The sequence below is a fragment of the Ostrinia nubilalis genome, chromosome 16 (assembly GCF_963855985.1).
Source record: "Ostrinia nubilalis chromosome 16, ilOstNubi1.1, whole genome shotgun sequence".
NCBI lineage: Eukaryota > Metazoa > Arthropoda > Insecta > Lepidoptera > Crambidae > Ostrinia > Ostrinia nubilalis.
In genome coordinates, this window is record NC_087103.1 from 909,388 (window position 1) to 929,797 (window position 20,410).

A 20,410-nucleotide genomic window follows, 5' to 3' on the forward strand; every position below is an offset into this window, starting at 1 on the left:
CATTTCGAAGGCTGGCCCAGTCACCTCTGTAACATGTCTTGGTTCCTTTACGACAGTTACTTTAGTCTCCTCTTTGAGTAGACTTGCTTCTTTTTCAATAGCTGGCACCTCTTTGACAGGGCTTGGTTCCGTGTCAAGGGCTGGTTTGGCTTCTTCTTTCACTGGACTCGATTCCCTGCCAAGAGATGGCTTTGCGTCCTCTTTGGCAGGACTTGGTTCCTTCTCAGTGTCCGGTTTGGCCTCCTCTTTGAGTGAAATTGCTTCCTTTGCAACAGTTGGCACTTCCTTAATAGGGCTTGGTTCCCCGTCAAGAGCTGGCTTGTCGTCCTTTTTGATCGAAGTTGGTGCTTTCTCGAGGACTTGTTTGACTTCATCTTTCAGAAGGTTTGGTTCCTTGTCAAGAGATGGCTTAGCATCGTCTAGGAGTAGACTTGGTTCCATGTCAAGCGTTGGTTTTGCATCTTCTTTTACTGGGCTGGGTTCCCTGTCAAGTGGCTTTATCACTTCTTTGAGTGGGCTTGGTTCCTTGTCAATAGATGGTTTAACATCCTCTTTGACTGGGCTTGGTTCTTTTTCGAGGGCTGGCTTAGCCTCTTCCTTGACTGGGCTTGGTACTTTGTCAAGTGCTAGTTTGGCTTCTTCTTTGATTGGGCTTGGCTCTTTATCAAGAGATGGTTTAGCGTCGTGTAGGAGTGAACTTGGTTCCTTGTCAAGTGTTGGTTTGGCCTCTGTTACTGGGCTTGGTTCACTGTCAAGAGCTGGCTTGGCCACTTCTTTGATAGGGCTTGGTTCCTTGTCCAGAGATGGTTTAACATCCTCTTCGACTGAGCTCGGCTCCTTGTCCTGGGCTGGCTTGGTGTCCTCTTGGAAAAAGATTGAATCCATTTCAAAGGCTGGTCCAGTCACCTCTGTAACATGTCTTGGTTCCTTTACGACAGTTACTTTAGTCTCCTCTTTGAGTAGACTTGCTTCTTTTTCAATAGCTGGCACCTCTTTGAAAGTGCTTGATTCCCTGTCAAGAGCTGGCTTGTCGTCCTTTTCGATTGGAGCTGGTTTTTTGTCGAGAGCTGGTTTGACATCGCCTTTCAGAGGGCTTGGTTCCTTGTCAAGAGATGGCTTAGCATCGTCTAAGAGTGGACTTGGTTTCATGTCAAGCGTTGGTTTTTCGTCTTCTTTCACTGGACTCGGTTCCCTGTCAAGAGGCTTAATCACTTCTTTGAGCGGGCTTGGTTCCTTTTCAAGAGATGGTTTACCATGCTCTTCTACTGGGCTTGATTCTTTTTCGAAGGCTGGCTTAGCCTCTTCCTTGACTGGGCTTGGGTCCTTTTGGAGAGCTGGTTTAGTTAGTTCTTTAGTAGGGCTTGGCTCTTTGTCAAGAGATGGCTTAGCGTCGTGTAGGAGTGAACTTGGTTCCTTGCCAAGCGTTGGTTTGGCCTCCTCTTTTACTGGGCTCGGTTCCCTGTCAACAGATGGCTTAGTGTCCTCCTTAACCGGGCTTGATTCCTTCTCGAGGGCTAGTTCCATTTCGAGAGCTGGTTCAGCCTCCTCTTTAGTTGGACTTGGTGCCTTTTCAAGGCCTGATTTACCCTCTTCTTTAAGTGGAATTGCATCCTTTTCATCAGCTAGCGGTTCTTTGATAGAGCTTGGTTCCCTTTCAAGGGCTGGCTTAGTATCTTCTTTGATTGGGCTTGGTTCCTTGTCAAGAGACGGCTTAGCAACCTCTTTAACTGGGCTGGGTACCTTGTCAAGCGCTTGTTTAGCTTCCTCTATTATTGGAGTTGGTTCTTTCTCGAGGGCTGGTTTGGCCTCGTCTTTTACAGGGCTTGGCTCCTTGTCAAGAGATGGCTTAGCATCCACTTGAACTGGGCTGGGTTCCTTCTCGGCGACTGGTTTGGGCTCCTCTTTGAGTGGACTTGTTTCCTTTTCACCAGCTGGTAGTTCTTTGACAGGGCTTGGTTCTGTATCAAGGGCTGGTTTAGTTTCATCTTTACCTGGGCTTGGTGCCTTGTCAAGATCTGGCTTTACTTCTTTGAGTGGGCTTGGTTCTTTGTCAAAGGCTGGCTTGACTTCTTCTTCGACTGGGCTTGGTTCCCTCTCATGATCTGGCTTGACTTTTTCTTTGAGCGGGCTTGGCTCCTTGTCAAGGGATGGTTTTACTTCTTTGATTGGGCTTGGCTCCTTATCAAGAGATGGCTTAGTCTCCTCCTTGTGTGGGCTTGGCACTGTCTTGACTTCTTCTTTGAGTATGCTTGGCTCCTTCTCAAGTGCTGGTTTAGTCTCCTCTTTGAGTGGGCTTAGCTCCTTGTCAAGGGCTGGCTTGACCTCCTCTTTAAGAGGACTGGGCTCCTTGTCAAGGGCTGGCTTGGACTCCTCCATGATCGGGCTTGGCTCCTTGTCAAGGGCGGGCTTGGCTTCCTCCTTAATCATGATTAGCTCCTTGTCAAGAGCTGACTTTACTTCTTTGAGTGGGCTTGGTTCTTTGTCGAAGACTGGCTTGACTTCTTCTTCGACTGGGCTTGGTTCTCTATCAAGATCTGGCTTGACTTCCTCTTTGAGTGGGCTTGGCTCCTTGTCAAGAGCTGATTTGGTGTCTTCCATGAGTGGACTAGGCTCCTTATCAAGAGATGGCTTAGTCTCCTCCTTGTGTGGGCTTGGCACTTGCTTGACTTCTTCTTTGAATGTACTTGGCTCCTTTTCAAGAGAAAGTATAGCATCCTCTTTGACTGGGCTTGGCTCCTTGTCAAGGGCTGGCTTGGTCTCCTCCAATATTAGACTTGGTTCCTTGTCGAGGGCTGGCTTGGCTTCCTCTTTTAGAGGACTGGGCTCCTTGTCATGGGCTGGCTTAGTCTCCTTCTTGATCGGGCTTGGCTCCTTGTCAAGGGCGGGCTTGGCTTCCTCCTTAATCATGATTAGCTCCTTGTCAAGAGCTGACTTTACTTCTTTGAGTGGGCTTGGTTCTTTGTCGAAGACTGGCTTGACTTCTTCTTCGACTGGGCTTGGTTCTCTATCAAGATCTGGCTTGACTTCTTCTTTGAGTGTGCTTGGCTTCTTTTCAAGGGCTGGCTTGATCTCCTCCATGATTGGACTTGGCTCCTTGTCAAGGGCTGGCTTGGTCTCCTCCATGATTGGACTTGGCTCCTTTTCAAGGGCTGGTTTAGTCTCCTCTTTGAGTGGTCTTAGCTCCTTGTCAAGGGCTGGCTTGGTCTCCTCTTTGACTGGACTTGGCGCCTTGTCGAGGGCTGGCTTGACCTCCTCTTTAAGAGGACTGGGCTCCTTGTCAAGGGCTGGCTTGGACTCCTCCATGATTGGGCTTGGCGCCTTCTCAAGGGCTGGCTTGGTATCTTCCATAGTTGGACTTGGCGCCTTGTCGACGGCTGGCTTGGCTTCCTCTTTGAGAAGACTGGGTTCCTTATCAAGAACTGGCACCACCACTTCTTTGAGTGGGCTTGGCTCCGTGTCGAGGACTGGCTCGTCTTCCTCTTTCAGAAGACTAGGCCCCTTGTCAAGTGCTGATTTGATCTCCTCCTTGATTGGGCTTGGCGCTTTGTCGAGTGCTGGTTTGGCTTCCTCTTTCAAAGGACTGGGCTCCTTGTCGAGGGCTGGCTTAGTCTTTTCCATAATTGGACTTGGCTCTTTGTCAAGGGCTGGCTTGGTCTCCTCCTTGATTGGACTTGGCGCCTTGTCGAGCGCTGGTTTGGCTTCCTCTTTCAGAGGACTGGGCTTCTTGTCAAGGGCTGGTTTAGTCTCCTCTTTGATTGGGCTTGGCGCTTTGTCGAGCGCTGGCTTAGCTTCCTCTTTGAGTGGGCTTGGTTCCTTCTCAAGAGATGGCTTGGTCTCGTCCTTGATTAGACTTGGTTCCTTGTCGAGGACTGGCTTGGCTTCATCTTTGAGGAGAGTGGGTTCCTTATCAAAGGCTGGTTTCACTACTTCTTTGAGTGGGCTAAGCTCTTTCTCAAGAGATGTCATAGCGTCTTCTTTGACTGGGATCGGTTCCTTATCAAGAGATGGTTTAGCGTCCTCCTTGAGAGGGCTAGGTTCCTTCTCAAAAGATGGTATATCATCCTCTTTGACCGGGCTTTGTGCCCGATCAAGATCTGGCTTTACTTCTTTGAGTGGGCTTGGCTCTTTGTCGAGGGCTGGCTTCTCTTCCTTTTTCAGAGAAATGGGCTCCTTCTCAAGTGCTGGTTTAGTCTCCTCCTTGATTGGACTTGGCGCCTTGTCGAGGACTGGCTTAGCTTCCTCTTTTAGAGGACTTGGCTCCTTCTCAAGAGACGGCTTGGTCTCGTCCTTGATTAGACTGGGCTCCTTGTCGAGGACTGGCTTGGCTTCGTCTTTGAGAAGAGTGAGTTCCTTATCAAAGGCTGGCTTCACTACTTCTTTGAGTGGGCTAAGCTCTTTCTCAAGAGATGGCACAGCGTCTTCTTTGACCGGGATTGGTTCCTTATCAAGAGACAGTTTAGCGTCCTCCTTGAGAGGGCTAGGTTCCTTCTCAAAAGATGGTATATCATCCTCTTTGACCGGGCTTTGTGCCCGATCAAGATCTGGCTTTACTTCTTTGAGTGGGCTTGGCTCTTTGTCGAGGGCTGGCTTCTCTTCCTTTTTCAGAGAAATGGGCTCCTTCTCAAGTGCTGGTTTAGTCTCCTCCTTGATTGGACTTGGCGCCTTGTCGAGGACTGGCTTAGCTTCCTCTTTTAGAGGACTTGGCTCCTTCTCAAGAGACGGCTTGGTCTCGTCCTTGATTAGACTGGGCTCCTTGTCGAGGACTGGCTTGGCTTCGTCTTTGAGAAGAGTGAGTTCCTTATCAAAGGCTGGCTTCACTACTTCTTTGAGTGGGCTAAGCTCTTTCTCAAGAGATGGCACAGCGTCTTCTTTGACCGGGATTGGTTCCTTATCAAGAGACAGTTTAGCGTCCTCCTTGAGAGGGCTAGGTTCCTTCTCAAAAGATGGTTTATCATCCTCTTTGGCCGGGCTTGGTGTCCGGCCAAGATCTGGCTTTACTTCTTTGAGTAGGCTTGGCTCCTTGTCGAGGGCTGGCTTGGTCTCCTCTTTGACTGGACTTGGCGCCTTGTCGAGGGCTGGCTTGGACTCCTCCATGATTGGGCTTGGCGCCTTCTCAAGGGCTGGCTTGGTCTCTTCCGTAGTTGGACTTGGCTCCTTGTCGAGGACTGGCTCGTCTTCCTCTTTCAGAAGACTAGGCTCCTTGTCAAGTGCTGATTTGATCTCCTCCTTGATTGGGCTTGGTGCCTTGTCAATAGCTCCCTTGGCTTCCTCTTTCAGAGGACTGTACTCTTTGTCAAGTGCTGGTTCGGTCTCCTCTTTCGGTGAGAGTGGCTCCTTGTCAAAGGCTGGCTTGGTCTCCTCCTTGATTGGACTTGGCGCCTTATCGAGGGCTGGCTTGGCTTCTTCTTTGAGAGGACTGGATTCCTTATCCAGGGCTGGCTTCACTACTTCTTTGAGAGGGCTAAGCTCCTTCTCAAGATATGGTTTATCATCCTCTTTGACCGGGCTTGATGTTCGGTCAAGATCTGGCTTTACTTCTTTGAGTGGGCTTGGCTCCTTATCGAGGGCTGGCTTCTCTTCCTCTATCAGAGGACTGGGCTCCTTGTCAAAGGCTGGCTTAGTTTCCTCCATGATTGGGCTTGGCGCCTTGTTGGGAGCTCCCTTGGCTTCTTCTTTCAGAGGACTGGGCTCCTTGTCAAGTGCTGATTTGATCTCCTCCTTGATTGTGCTTGGCGCCTTGTCAAGTGCTGGCTTAGCTTCCTCCTTGAGTGGACTTGGCTCCTTGTCAAGGACTGGCTTAGCTTCCTCTTTGAGTGAGCTTAGCTCCTTTTCTTTTATTGGGCTTGGCTCCTTGTCGGGAGCTGGCTTGGCTTCCTCCTTAAGTAGACTTGGCTTCTTGTCAAGGACTGGCTTGGTTTCCTCCTCGAGCGGACTGGGCTCCTTGTCAATGGCTGGCTTGGCTTCCTCTTTTAGTGGGCTTGGCTCTTTTTCTTTAATTGGGCTTGGCTCCTTGTCGAGAGTTGGCTTGGCTTCCTCCTTGAGCGTACTGGGCTCCTTGTCAAGGGCTGGCTTGGTCTCCTCCATGATTGGACTTGGCGCTTTGTCAAGGGCTGGCTTGGCTTCTTCTTTGAGAGGACTGGGTTCCTTATCAAGGGCTGGCTTGGTTTCCTCCTTGATTGGACTTGGCGCTTTGTCGAGCGATGGCTTAGCTTCCTCTTTTAGAGGACTTGGCTCCTTCTCAAGAGATGGCTTGGTCTCATCCTTGATTAGACTTGACTCCTTATCGAGGGCTGCCTCAGCTTCATCTTTGAGTAGGCTTGGCTCCTTTTCTTTCATTGGACTTGGCTCCTTGTCGATGATTGGCTTGGCTTCCTCCTTGAGCGGACTGGGCTCCTTTTCGAGGGCTGGCTTGGCTTCCTCTTTCAGAGGACTGGGCTCCTTGTCAACAGATGGCTTGGTCTCCTCCTTGATTGGGCTTGGCTCCTTGTCGTGAGCTGGCTTAGCTTCTTCTTTTAGTGGGCTTGGCTCCTTTTCTTTCATTGGGCTTGGCTCCTTGTCGAGAGCTGGCTTGGCTTCCTCCTTGATTGGGCTTGGCGCCTTGTCAAGCGCTAGCTTAGCTTCCTTCTTGAGCGGACTTGGCTCTTTGTCAAGGGCTGGCTTAGCTTCCTCTTTTAGTGGGCTTGGCTCTTTTTCTTTCATTGGGCTTGGCTCCTTGTCGAGAGCTGGCTTGGCTTCCTCCTTGAGTGGACTGGACTCCTTGTCAAGAGCTGGCTGAATTTCCTCCTTGAGAGGGCTTGGTTCCTTGTCCAGAGATATCTTGGCTTCCTCTTTTTCTTTAGCTGAATCTTTCACAGGACTTGGTGTCTTGTCAAGTTCAGTTTTTGCGTCTTTTTGTAATTCTGAAGTATCTTCAGGGCTTGGTTCCTGTTCTACAGAAGGTTCAGTTTTTATTATTTGTGGCATGTCCTTTGGTTTAGTCACTATTTCTGCAGTGACTTCTTTCACAGCAACTGGTTCAATGACTTCAGGTTGTTCAATGATTGACACAGTTTCCTTGTCGGGAGTCGTCTCTTTTTCTATTGCTTTTTCAATTGTTGGACTTGGAACCTTTCCAAGAACTGGCTCAATTTCTTCTAATATCACTTCTTTGACCACCATAGGCTCTGTCTCAAGGCTAAGGTCGAGTTTTTCCCCAGTAGTTTTTATTACTTTGCTTACAGTTTTTAAAATACTGTCTTCCCCTGTTAAAAGTTTATTTTGAAGAAGTGCAGTTGATTCTTCAAGAACCCTTGTTTCGATATCTTTTGTTGTTGTTGGTTCTTTTTTTGTTGTTTCGTCTGTTACAGAAGTAATATCTTTATCGTCAATCAGGTCTTTGTCAAGCAGTGCGCCTAATTTCTCAGTGGGCTTGATCTCGAAATCATTCTGACCTAAATCTTCTTTTATAACATTGAGTTCCTCGTTAAGTGAAAGAATATGTTCTGAAAGTTTTTCCGAAAAATATTCTTTAGTTAGACTTGTATCTTCAGGCGACATATCTTCATCTTTTGTCTTAATTGATTCTTTTCGAGTGCTTGCTTTTGAGTCAATATCTGTGACTGGACTGGGTATTTTATCCTTTGCTATTTTTTCTTCAACTTTCGCTGGTGGTATATCTTTTGACGTTGTTGATTTATCAAAGATAGATTTTATCCCTTCAAACTTCTTTGAAAAGAATGAAGTAGTTTTTTCCTTTATTTCACCAAATTTGTCTTGTTTTTCTTTAATAAGAGGTTCAGCTTTCAAATCTTTAATTTTTTCTTTTTCAATTGTTTCTTCAACCAATGATACAGACGACGTATCTTGATCAACAGGTTTAATCGTTGAAATTATTTCCTTTTCACTATCCTTTTTTGCCATGCTTTCGACAGACGTTGCAATTGTTTCAGAAAGGAGTTTCGATTCAATTGATTTTTCAGATAAAGGACTGACTTTTTCAATTATAGATAGTCTTTCACCGTCTTCTGTAGAAATTGATTCTTTTTCACTTTCGGGAGACTCTTGCTTCTCTTTCGGCACATTGGAGGTCTCGCCTATTTTTTCTCTTTCTGTTGTCAATACAAATTCTTTGTCCAGGCTAACCTCAGTAGGTTCGGAGTCAATATATTGTTCTGCTTTTATGTCTTTTTTCAGTTGTGCTTTCATTTCATCAAGTTTTTTAGTGATGGACTCAACTTCCTTGATGTCACTGGCCATCTGTTTTGATTCCAAAATTGAATCCTTCCGAGTATCAGTCAGTGTGTCTTCACCATCGATTTTTTTAAATGTTTGGTCCTGTTTAATTTCAATTATATCCTTTTCTAAACTTACTTGCATTTTATCAAGTTTGCTAGAAACCATACTCGTTATCTCTGTTAAGTCATGGCTGATCTTTTCAGCTCTGTCTTTCTTGTCATCAAAAGTTACATCTTTTAATATTAACCCCTCTTTAAGAGTAGTAATAGTATCCTTGTGTGACGTATCCATGTCAAGTTTTGATTCTTCTAATTTTGATGTAGAAATTTCATCAAATTTCTCAAGAACACTTTCTTCGTCACTGTCTTTTTCAGAAATCAGTTGTTTTTCACCTTCCTTAACAGAAAGTGGAACTGAATCTTTTTCAAAGCTAAGATCTTTCTGCAGGTCTTGATCAATTTGGGTTACATGGTCAACAACATCTGTCTGTTCCACTTCGTCAGTCAATTCAGGGCTAGGAACTTTTTCAGATGATACACGAGCTCCTATGCCATGACTTTCAAGTTCCACCTTTTCTGTTTTAGTATCAAAATCAATCGGAGATTTTGACACCGTGGAAACCATTTCTGCGAGTTGTTTCATCTGTTCCTCTTTCTCTGGTTTAGGTTCTTTGGGAAGAACTGTACTGAGAAGAGTGTCAGATTCTTTCTCTAGGCTTGGTTTTCTAACATCGATGGTGACGACTTTGTCATGAACTGATATTTGATCTAATTTTGTAGAGTCCTCCGTAGGCATTTTGTCTGTTGTTTGTAAGTCTTTTTTATGGATTGTTTCTTTTAAGTCCTCAACTTCAAAGGTAGTAGTCGATTTTAGTTTTTCCTCCTCTTGAGTTAGAACAGATTGCGAAAGTTCTTCTTTTCGTTTAAGGTCAGCAATCTTTTCTTCTAATTTTTCTAAAGTTTTGGCCGATTCATGGGTAATGCTTAATTTTTTTTCAGGTATTTTAATTTCGGTTATGTCGTCATGAGATGTCGGAATAACTTGTTCCGTTTTTGACACAGTAGCTTCGGTATCTTCTGCTACTATATCTTTGACCATCTCCTCTAATTCAGGTATTTCTTTTTCTTTATCCCCTTTTTCTAAAATTTCATCTTCTTTTTCGGACACGAATTTCTCTTCTATACCTTTTGCAACTGTCGCTTCTTGCACTTCTGATATTTGCTCCTTAATTTCTCGTTTACTTCGCTTACCCTCACTTAGCACCGTTTTATCTGAAACTTCACTGACATCTTCTGATGTAATTGACCGAACAGGTGATGCATCTTTTTGAATGTCAATTGTTGCGTGTTCAATTTTTTCCTCGAGTTCTGGTTTGACTTCTTTTGTTTCTTGTTTAGTGGTTTCCTGTTTTAACTCTTTTTCACTAGCTAAAAGCAGTTTAGTTGCTTCAATGGCAGTCGTGATAGTAACATCAGAGATCGTTGCTGTTTCAGGGGACTTTCGGAGATGAATGGGTGATTTCTCAGCCATTATTTCCTCGAGACTTTTTTCAGATTTGAGTACCTCAGCTACATCAGCAACAATCTTTTCAACGTCTATTGGACTTAGGGGAGGTTTTTCACCCGCTTCAAGTTTTCGCTCTTCTTCAATTTCCTTTTCAACATCCTCTGGAATCGAAGGTATTTTTTCAGGCATGCACGGTGCTTCTTCTACAATTATAATATCATCTTTAATAGGCGAATCAAGGGTTGTGATATGCGTTTCTCTTAATTGTTCTGTGTATTGACCATAGTTATAATCTACCTGGTCATATTCTTTTACAGTCTCTAATTCTTTTCCTGCCAATGTATGAGACATTTTCATTTGTTCGTGGTACATAGGAGATTCAGGCGCTGACCCTGGAGTGACAGTAACCAGTTTGGCATGAGATGCACGCTGGACAGTTTTCAGTACAACGTCATCTTCAATCGCTTTGGTTCCTTTATAAGAAACGGCTGCATCCTGGTCTGGAAGAGGCAAATCTTTAGGAACTTTAATTTCATGGACAAAACCAACATCTGGTTTTCGTTTAAAGATGTCTTCTTCAACTGGCGTTTTCTTTTCCTCGTATGTTCGGTAGTCTACTTCTTCATGAAGAGGTAAATCGGCGACCTCATCAGGGGTTTTAACGATTTCTCGGATCGGTGCTGGCTGTGTTTCTAACTTGAGACTCTTCTCTAATGTAGTCATTTTTTGAATGTCAAATGTTTGTGGTGGGACAATTTCTTTGGTTTCTTCTTGAATGTGTTTTTCTTCAATTTGTTGGTCTTCTTTTATATCATCAAGAGTAATCCGTTCATCTTCAGGTAATGTCGGTGCAGTAGTGGCACCTGATTCGATCGTTGTAGATATTTTTTCATCAGGTTGGGATTCTTGTACAATATTGAGTTCGAGTGAATCTTTTGGTTTCGGGGCTCCACTTTTACTGTCTGAAGTTTTCTTTTCACTACTTATGTCTTGTTTTTCTTCAACACTCACAGAATGCTCTTTTGATTCTATTTGCTTGGGTTCAGCCTCATGTTCAGGTTCTGGTATTTTGGGTTCATGTGCAATTTCGTCCTCTTTTACGGGTTCCTCTTTTTTCTTCTCAGACTCTTCCTTATCTTTGATGTGTTTTTGGAGTTCATCTCCTTGTTCATGACCACTTTCATGATCAACAATGGAATCCTCAGTATATTGATCCACTTCTTCCTTTTCTATTATTAAATATTCTTCTTCAAATTCAACGTCGGCAGTCGTTTCAGTCTTGGATTCATCTAGCATACAGGTAATCTTTTCAATATCAGAGCGACCCACATATTCAACCTTTTCTTCGGCTTCACTATCTCTATTAAATACTGCTTCGATTTCTCTAACAATTTCTTGTTCTTCTCTTTCGTCTAACTCCTGTTGTTTTATATCGTCAAGTGATTTCGAGGTGTCTTCGTCAGATTTTTTGGCATCTTTTAGAATGTCCTCATAATTTACTCTTTGTAAGCCTTTCAGCTTGGAAGTGTCGGCTTTAATCGCTTTCACAGACTTTGATGGACTCTTCATTGCTTTCAGTCCCTTCACTGGAGAAGCAAGTGGTCGTGGCCTTCTTGAGATAGGTTCTCTCTTTTTAGGCTCTTTTCTTTCAGGCGCTTTTTGTGCTAGATCCCTTTTTGGAGATGCCTGTTTATATTTTGATTCAGCAACTCTTCGATTACTCGCTTCTTTAGCGCTCTTAGCGGGAGTGCTCCCTGGGCTTAGTTTTCGTGTCTTTGCCTTAACTCGCTCTTTTGCAGAAGATTGAATAGCAGAAGTGGTCATTTTGGACTCAACTGTCTTCTTTGGTGTCGTCGGTGGAGATTTTTTGTCATCTGCAGCAGTTTTCTTTTCGACTGTGCTCGCTGCAGATTTTCTGTCTATTTTCTGGGAAGTTCTGTGACTAATTTTACTTCTTGTCATTGAGGACATTGATTCCGCTTTGATTCTGCTCTCTACCTTTTTCTTTGCTTCCGTTTTTGTCTTTTCTATCTCAGCCTTTTTGGTTTCAGTAGTTTTAGCTACAGAGTCTTTTGTGTCGTCAGTCTTATCAACCCGTTTAGTTTTCTTTTCGGTAACCTTTTTCTTAACCTCTTTCTTTTTAGGTAATCCATCTAAAACTGTGCTCTCGTATTGAGCAATTTTATCGTCTAGTTTAGTTTCTATCCTTGCCGTTATGGCATCTTGTAATACCGATTCAAGTTTTTTCTCCTCACCCTCAACTAGTTCACTGAGCAATTTATTGTCTATGATATTTTTAGAGTCCGTTTCGTCTTTTATAATGTCTTTTGGCGGAGGTTCGGGTTCAACCATTTTTTCTTCTTTCGCTTTTTCTGTGATGATACTTCGTTCTTTGCTTGTTTTCGAAACAGCGTGTTTGGTCGATTTTGTCGTGGTCACTGTGGTAGAGGTAGTCGTTGCGGTGATGGCTGGCAGCGCCGGCGCCATCTGTCGTCCCGTGCATGTTGGGTGTTGTAGGAACTCGAGATGTTTTAATTTCTCGAGTCCTTCGAATATTTTGTGTTGTGGTGTGGAACCAGGGAACATTATCCTGGTTATTGTCTCATCTGGGTTTGCTGGGCGCCACACGAGTAACGCACAAATAGACACTAGGTTAGGAATTGGAAAATTGAATTGTCCAGATACACTTGCACCTTCAAATAGTTTTTGTTCACTGTTATGCCACCTTTTTAGGAATTCACGAACGTGTTTCGAGTCCTTGGACGGATTCAGTACGTACATGTCAAGTGTCCCTGAAACAAAAAGAGAAAAGTTAGTTGCAGACGATCCTCAGGGACTAAATAGGAAATTTAAAAAAGCTAATCTCGCAGAAAATAACTGATAATGAGCATAATGATAAACGACGTAAGGTAAAATTTCAAAGTACAGGTAACTTTACACAAAAAAAGTTCTATGTGTTCTCTTACCATGTCCAACTTTGTGGTAAAGGTTGATGGGCTCGGGACCGCGGTAGCAGTGCTGCGGCTTGAGGTTGATGGAGCACTGATTTTTCGTCATCTCCAGCGCCTCCAGTATTAACAAAAAGACAGTGTGAATGTGTTCTTACCATGTCCAACATTGTGGTAAAGGTTGATGGGCTCGGGGTCGCGGTAGCAGTGCTGCGCCATAAGTTTAACGAGGTGCTATCATCTCCGACTCCTCAAGTTTCAACAGTTTGACCCCTCCAGTTTTAACAAGAGGACAATGTGAATATCTTCTTACCATGTCCAACTTTGTGGTAAAGGTTGATGGGCTCGGGGCCGCGGTAGCAGTGCTGCGGCTTGAGGTTGATGGGGCACTGATCCTTCATCATCTCCAGCGCCTCCAGTATTAACAAGAAGACAGTGTGTGTTCTTACCATGTCCAACTTTGTGGTAAAGGTTGATGGGCTTGGGGCCGCGGTAGCAGTGCTGCGGCACTATCCTTCATCATCTCCAGCGCCTACATATTTAACAAGTTCTACTACAGAGATCATGGTGGTCATGTACTTATTCTTACCATGTCCAACTTTGTGGTAAAGGTTGATGGGCTCGGGGCCGCGGTAGCAGTGCTGCGGCTTGAGGTTGAGGTGTCGCAGGTCCGCCATCATGTCCGACCCCTCCTGCAGGAGCGACACGAGCAGCGGGTCCGCGTCCTTGTCTCCGTCCGGGCTGGCTAGAGCGCGGCGCTCCTGGAAAACGACAACGATTTCTTTATTACTTTTTATCTAAATAAATATAATTCAAAGGTGACTGACTGACTGACATAGTGATCTATCAACGCACAGCCCAAACCAGTGGACGGATCGGGCTGAAATTTGACATGCAGGTAGATGTTCTGACGTAGGCATCCGCTACGAAAGGATCCACGCGTACGAAGTCGCCGCTAGTTTTATTCATAAGACACGATTTTAGGCAAGGAAACTTTTGATTCCGTTCCTTTCTGTACGTGTAAGCACGGTAATAATATCATACAGTATTGTAACTTCATATAAACGGACAAAACGCGAGCTTTCCTTCGAAATTCAAATCTCGGTATGCGCTCGACATGCAAAAGTCGGGGGTGTCGCGAATGTGCCACAGTAATAAACGGACGATGTGTTGTTTTTTAAACAGTAAGTGTTTTTTTTTATAAAAATAATTACAAGTACCTATTTATACAGGGTGTTAGGTAAATGGGTTTATAAGCCAACACTAGCCCATGTTAACATTTATGCATGTAAATGGTATGCTGAATTAGTCAGTGATATCATTTTATTAATTTTTAATTTTCATGCAAAATAAAATTTATAAAATCTGATTTGTACGAAAATTAAAATTATTAAAATGATGATAACAATTTTCTGACTTCACCATACCATTTATATGCACATGTTAATGGGCTAGTGTCCGCTTATAAACCCATTTACCTAACACCCTGTATAATAATCAAGCATATTGTACGCCTCAGTCGAGGCGCATACATTTTACAGTCGGTACTTTTTTACTAAATCTTAACACAAATATATTTTTTTAATTAAATGTACTAATGACAAGACAACATGCATTTTTATCCTATTTCATTCACATAGTATTTTGTTTGTCAAGATAAAATAAAAAATTACCATCACAAAATACATTCACAAAACTAGATAGAAATTCTAAGTAGGCAGATGTAATGAAAATAGGGTCTGCAGGTGGGCAGCCCTATCACATGTTGTCATACGGTGACGTACCGCGCGGCTGTTGACATTTATTTAAAAAATATGGCCGAGTTGGAATACTGTATAGATAGTATTACCGTGGTGTAAGGTTTACACCTTAGATATACCAGTGTCTGCTGTGTTATGAATAGTAAATAATGCTGATACTAAGCATCTTAATTAATCTGACGGATTAGCAAGCTGAAGTGGCAATGGGCAGGGCACATAGTAACGCAGAACTGACGGCCAGGGATGGGACAGAAAGGTTCTGGAGTGGAGGCCGCGTACCGGAAAACGCAGCGTGGGACGTCCACCCACAAGGTGGACCGACGACATCATAAAGGTAGCAGGAAGGCGCTGGACGCAGGCCGCTACCAACCGGGCAACATGGAAAGTATTGGGGGAGGCCTATGTTCAGCAGTGGACGTCCTATGGCTGAGATGATGAAGCATCTTAATAAGGTTTTTGCAACCATTTCAGTTTGGAGACATTTTACATCGTTTAGGTACGTATTTTACCTTAAAAATAACTCAAATTACCTACTCATATCTATCTATGTAAAAAGGTGGATAGACTAAATTAAACATTAAAAAAATATTTAAAAAATAACTAGGCTAGGAGTTTCTCCCATGACAATCAAAAAGTGGTAATCTCGATCGCGGGTAGGTAAGATTTAAAATATCCGAGTCGACATAGTAAAGTTAAGCAAAGTGTTTTTGTTAGAGATCATTTTGTGGATGTGTATTTATTATACTAAAAATCTATGAAACTTACGCCTACATGGATTTACACAACTTTTCACGTTAGGTTGAACATAAAGCACTGGAGACACAACGTCACTGCGCGTATTCTAGCACTTCTGTGCGCCCGCGCCGCCCGTGGAAACCGATACTGTTCGCTTGGCTGGACTCGCAGTATGCTTACTGATGTGCTAAGCAAATAGTTTGTGATACGACAAAGTAAGGCCTTTGGAAAATGATTTTCATCGATAATTTTTTTTAAGTAAACTCAAAATATATATTTTTTTAAATATCCACTATATTTCAAGCTTTTATTCAGTAGGTACTTAGGCCATTTCCAGGGCGCTTATACACGTCCCATAGAAGGTATTAGAGAGCATTTTTCCTAGACTAGATGGAGGAACTTACTTTAGTATTTAATTGTTCAAGTTTTTAATTTCAGAAGTAGGTAGGTACTCGTACCTACTTCAATTTCCTAGGTGAGTACAATAATTTAGTGTTATAATTTGTTACGGCAACATTCTTGCGGGACAGAGTTGAAGAATAAGACAAGCCAAATAATTAGAATGCTTTACATTTGGCTTTGCGTTGCATTATCAGCTAGGCAAAAGGTAAGTGAATACGAATAACAATCATAATAATACACATCAGATGTAATATTTAGTAAGGTTCAGTTTTTCTTTGCTTATAATTATTATTCCTCCATTAGCTAGCAAGTCAATGTAGCACCTGGACATGAGCTCCCCTGGCTTACCTGGAAGTCTTCAAATAGACTTCGGACGCAGGTTGGCCGTAGTAAGGACAATCTGGTCAGGTGGGGATTCTTGGATGGCTTAAACATGGAGTGCAGGTGCGGTTTTGCTCCCCAGTCGATGAAGCACCTGATGTCATGCCCTGAGTGCCCAAGCAACTGCACTCAGGAGGATTTGATGAGTGACAACGCCACTCTTGTGGCGGAGTTTTGGGCTGACACTGTGTAGGTTTGTTGTCGACACCAAAAGAAGAATGTAGCAAAGTATAATTGAATAGCTTTAGATAATAAGCTGGCCCTAAGGTTTTAGGATAGCAATGCTATTTCGATTTGCTCAACAAAATCGGTAAGACCTCACTAGCTAAGCCTACTCATTGACGAAGGCCTAGAGTACACGGTAAGCGCCAGTCGGGCGCGGCGGATATAGTTACGCGGCCTTCGGGGCCGTCGCGGCGGCGCCTGGCTGAATACGCTTATTTTTCGTAAATAACTACATAATATTGTGTAATAATAGGTAATGAAAGAGTATTTATTTTGGTTATCAACGAGATCTGCGTAAAGTTAAACCTTGATGTGCAAATACTAAAGTGACAATAGCCTAAGAATGGTGTCGGACTGGCCGAATTGGATTCCGTGGAACGCGCGTTCGAACCCCGCAGCTGGATTATTTTGATTAACCCATTCGTAATATAAAACATTTTAGCTTACCAGTGGTTAACGGGACTATAAGCAATTTGTATCAATATGTACGGCAGTGGTATGGACTTACTTCGAGGTTGAAAAAGAAGTGTCCAATCTGCGGGTAGACGTTAGCGCCCGCTCCCTACGTAGCACGGATATGTCAGCGACCGAGCAATTGTTGAGGCGCGTGAACAATTCATCAGTTTTATGGACTCACTTCGAGATTGCAGAAGAAATGAACAGCACTTACTTCGAGGTTACAAAAGAAGTGTCCAATCTGCGGGTAGACGTTAGCGCCCGCCTTCCTACGCAGTACCGACGACATGCCGGCCACCGAGCAGTTGTTGAGACGCGTGAATAGTACCGCGTCCAGACGATCCAGGTGCCTCGCGAAGTCCCACCAGCAGGCCTTGCGCGAGAAACCGCCGTCCACTGGAAAATTATTTAGTTTCGTTAAAGCCAATGGAATACACGATACACGTACAATTAGTTTGGTTAACACCAGCGATATGGAAAACCCTAGATAGGTACAAAATATCGGTCATATAATGTTCCAAAAGGAACAAGTACAGCCCGGTCGAGTTAACCTCACTGGAGTGCGACTCTCCTTTGCACTCACTCGCATACTTCCCCGCGTTCGCCCCGTCTGTATAAGAACGTCTACGTGACGTTACGGCTACCAGGTGCGCAGTTAAATCGGCTGGGTTGTATGTAGGTCGCAAGTACAAAATAATATTGCCGCACGTACAAAATTTTGGCTATAAACTGCCATAAAGTAGCAAGCAAGTACGTGCCTGCCTCAGAAAATAATAACAAATCATGTTTCAGTATTCAAATGTTATTAACATCATTGGTTAATAATACCATTAGACGCAGACAGTACAAGATCAGACGTTGTGAAATTCTAAGAGGCCTTTGTCCAGCAGTCAACGTCGTTTGCTTGAGATGAAAGCCCATTAGCACCCTCATTTCATTTTCCCAGTAAACCTACTTAATATGGTCTTATTTTACCCTAATTATAATGACAGTGGCTTCCTTATTTGATTACGCGCTTTGTTTGTTGCAGGAAAATATGAAAAGAACAGTATTTACTAAGTATGTAGTACCACGTAGTACGGTACACCCAAGTCCTTGTATTAAAATAAAACTAGTCTTTTGTGCATCAAATTCCGGGAAACTTGCTCAGTTATCCAAGTTACTCAAGACAAAAGAAGATTAAGCTAGCAAGTAACAAACTTCGTTGGCCTAATGGACCGAGAAGTTTGTGTAAATAAAGTCGCCTTAACTTTTCCACACGTGTTTTAGAAGCCCATATCGTCCCTGAAACTCTATATCAGCTTATATAACTTTATCATCTCCAGTATTCTCAGCCATAATACAGGGTTTCCCAAAAAGTAGTGTCAAGCCGAAACCCAGAGGTAGAGCATCACTAGAGCTACCCGAATCACCCCCATGTATGTTCCGCCTTTTTTGATAGTTTTCGAGTTATGATTGTTGTTTTCTATGCTTACGTACTTTTTTGGTTATTGTGACGCGAATAGTTAAGGTACATGCCTGATTTTTTTTATTATTATTAGATTAATACACATCCATAACACTAAAAACATAAAAAATCCTGATTATTCCTGATTGATGTAAAAAAAAAATTATAACTCGAAAAATATCAAAAGTCGTGGTGATTTGGGTAGTCCTAATGATGATCTACCTCTGGACTTCGGCTTGACACTATTTTTGGGACACCCTGTACAAAAGGCTTTCGGTTTTATCCTAATGGACTGTGAAAAATAAAAGACTGGAAACACGCAGTCCAATTCTACGGTTGGCACATTTGATCCCAATGTAAACAAAACGAGATAGAATCGAAAGCAAACACTCCGCCCAATAAGCGACTACACTTGATTAAAAAATAAATTGGAGTGTACGCTACCACATATCGTGTAATAACAGAAAACCTATATTTTTCCAAAGAACTCGCGGTATTTTGATTCATACGGTCAAATAAATGTTGTTTCGATCGACAAGCTAGCTAGCTTTATGAAACAAAAACATACCGGAAAAACTACGCTTTTTATTATTATTTTTTGTAAATAAAACACTTTAAATAATTTAGTCTTCAGTTTATAAAGCTCAAGTTGAAAATATTCAAAAATTTTCTAACCGACCCTTTTTCTTTGCGGTCCTGTGTATTTTTCAAATTCAAGCTGCTTAAAGTTTAAATTGCAAAACTCTTACTTAAAAGGTCCTAACTACTGTTTGATTGTGTATCACCACAATGATCTATCTTCTATATAAATAAAAATGAATTGCTGTTCGTTAGTCTGATTAAAACTCGAGAACGGCTGGGCCGATTGAGCTGATTTTGATTTTAAAAAATGTTTGTCGTAGTCCAGGGTAGGTCTAAATGGTGAGCAAATACGCGCGCGATATTGTTTTTCTGTGACAGACAAAATTCCACGCGGGCGAAGCCGCGGGCGGAAAGCTAGTTAGAAATAAAATATTTTAATTTTGAAAAAAGATCTGGCTGTTTTGTCCACACTATGGCAGTGTCCACTTCATGTTTGTACAAGTGATGTTTGCCCGCGAGTAGACAGGCCGCCTCGTCCATTTAGTTCAGAGCAAATCTAGGAATAATCCGTGTAAATACAGAGGTTTCGGTCGGTTTAAAAATACCAGTGTAGAATGGTAATTTGCGATTTGAACGGCTGAAATCCCTGGAGTTTAAAAGGTTTGATGGAGTGCTATGTAGTTTAGCATTGATTAATAATAATTAACGTATGACTAGTGTGTCTCTGGAGCCACGTAGAATGATTAATCGAGTCGGATTTGGGATGTTTAGGCTACCTAAATAAACTCCGACAAACGTTACTCCGACACTACTGAACATCGACATGAGTTTACTTCGACACTACATTACTCAGACAAATAATATTTATATCTGAATACGTAACAGCTTATTAGAATAGGTTTATTCGAATTTGTGAAAAGGAGTACTATCATTCATAATTACTTTAAAGACCTTATTAATTTTGCAGGAAGCCGCAGAAAACAAGCCGCTTCCATCTAGCCGATTTGGAAGTAATTGGCCTACTTACTTCAGCTGTACTGTACCTATATCTAAAATGATTGATGATGACATACGATGGCCTGTAACCTATATCATGCTTTGATTGTAATTAACAATCAATTGCAAAGCCTGCAACAGAACAGGTTGACACATATTGCGTGTCGCGTTGTTTACCGAGTGTCAGAGAGCTGTGTCACGCTGTCCGACACAATAGACGCCATCGAATAGCTTGCTTTCTGTTGCGGACGTGACGGGAATTGCAAAGCTAGTTTTGTTTGACTACAATGTATTTAACCACAACATAGTATTTACTATTTTATATACAAAGTAGTAGAACTTGAAATAACTGCTCATGCCGTTTATAACATTGCTTGTTCAATACTTATCTTGATTCGTTACAGTAATATTCTTCTAAAAATGTAAAGTAAGTAAGTAGGTACCTATAGTACAACTTCCAAATTGCCTAGGGACGAAAATATATTCATAATTACCTAAAAATAACTACATCACCTAATTGGCTTGAGGTAGTCTTTTCAGGTTTGTTTCAGCCTATTTTTGGTGAAATTTTTATTTTCTCTATTTTGCTTAAATCAGTTTATCAACTAAACAAAACCTTTCAAGTATTTTGTTAGATTGTATTTCTAAAGCAACCTCAGCAAGGTAATCTGTTTATTGTAAGGATTAGCATTGTATTAGCGAATTGTTCCGCACAGCGTCCAATAGAGCTTTTAGAGCTTCCAATTAGCTATGCCAAC

At 42.7% G+C, this 20,410-nt stretch overlaps 1 protein-coding gene across 1 annotated transcript in view; it reads right to left on the minus strand.

The window, feature by feature from the left end:
* LOC135079497 (microtubule-associated protein futsch-like) overlaps positions 1–20,410 on the minus strand; it is a 247,817-nt gene that overhangs the window by 22,013 nt on the left and 205,394 nt on the right. Inside the window, exons 6-8 of the mRNA XM_063974154.1 lie at positions 16,842–17,023; positions 13,258–13,429; positions 25–12,512 (exon numbers count right to left, since the gene is read on the minus strand). Of these exons, the coding sequence (XP_063830224.1) occupies positions 25–12,512; positions 13,258–13,429; positions 16,842–17,023 (12,842 nt within the window). The remainder of the gene's footprint in view (positions 1–24; positions 12,513–13,257; positions 13,430–16,841; positions 17,024–20,410) is intronic.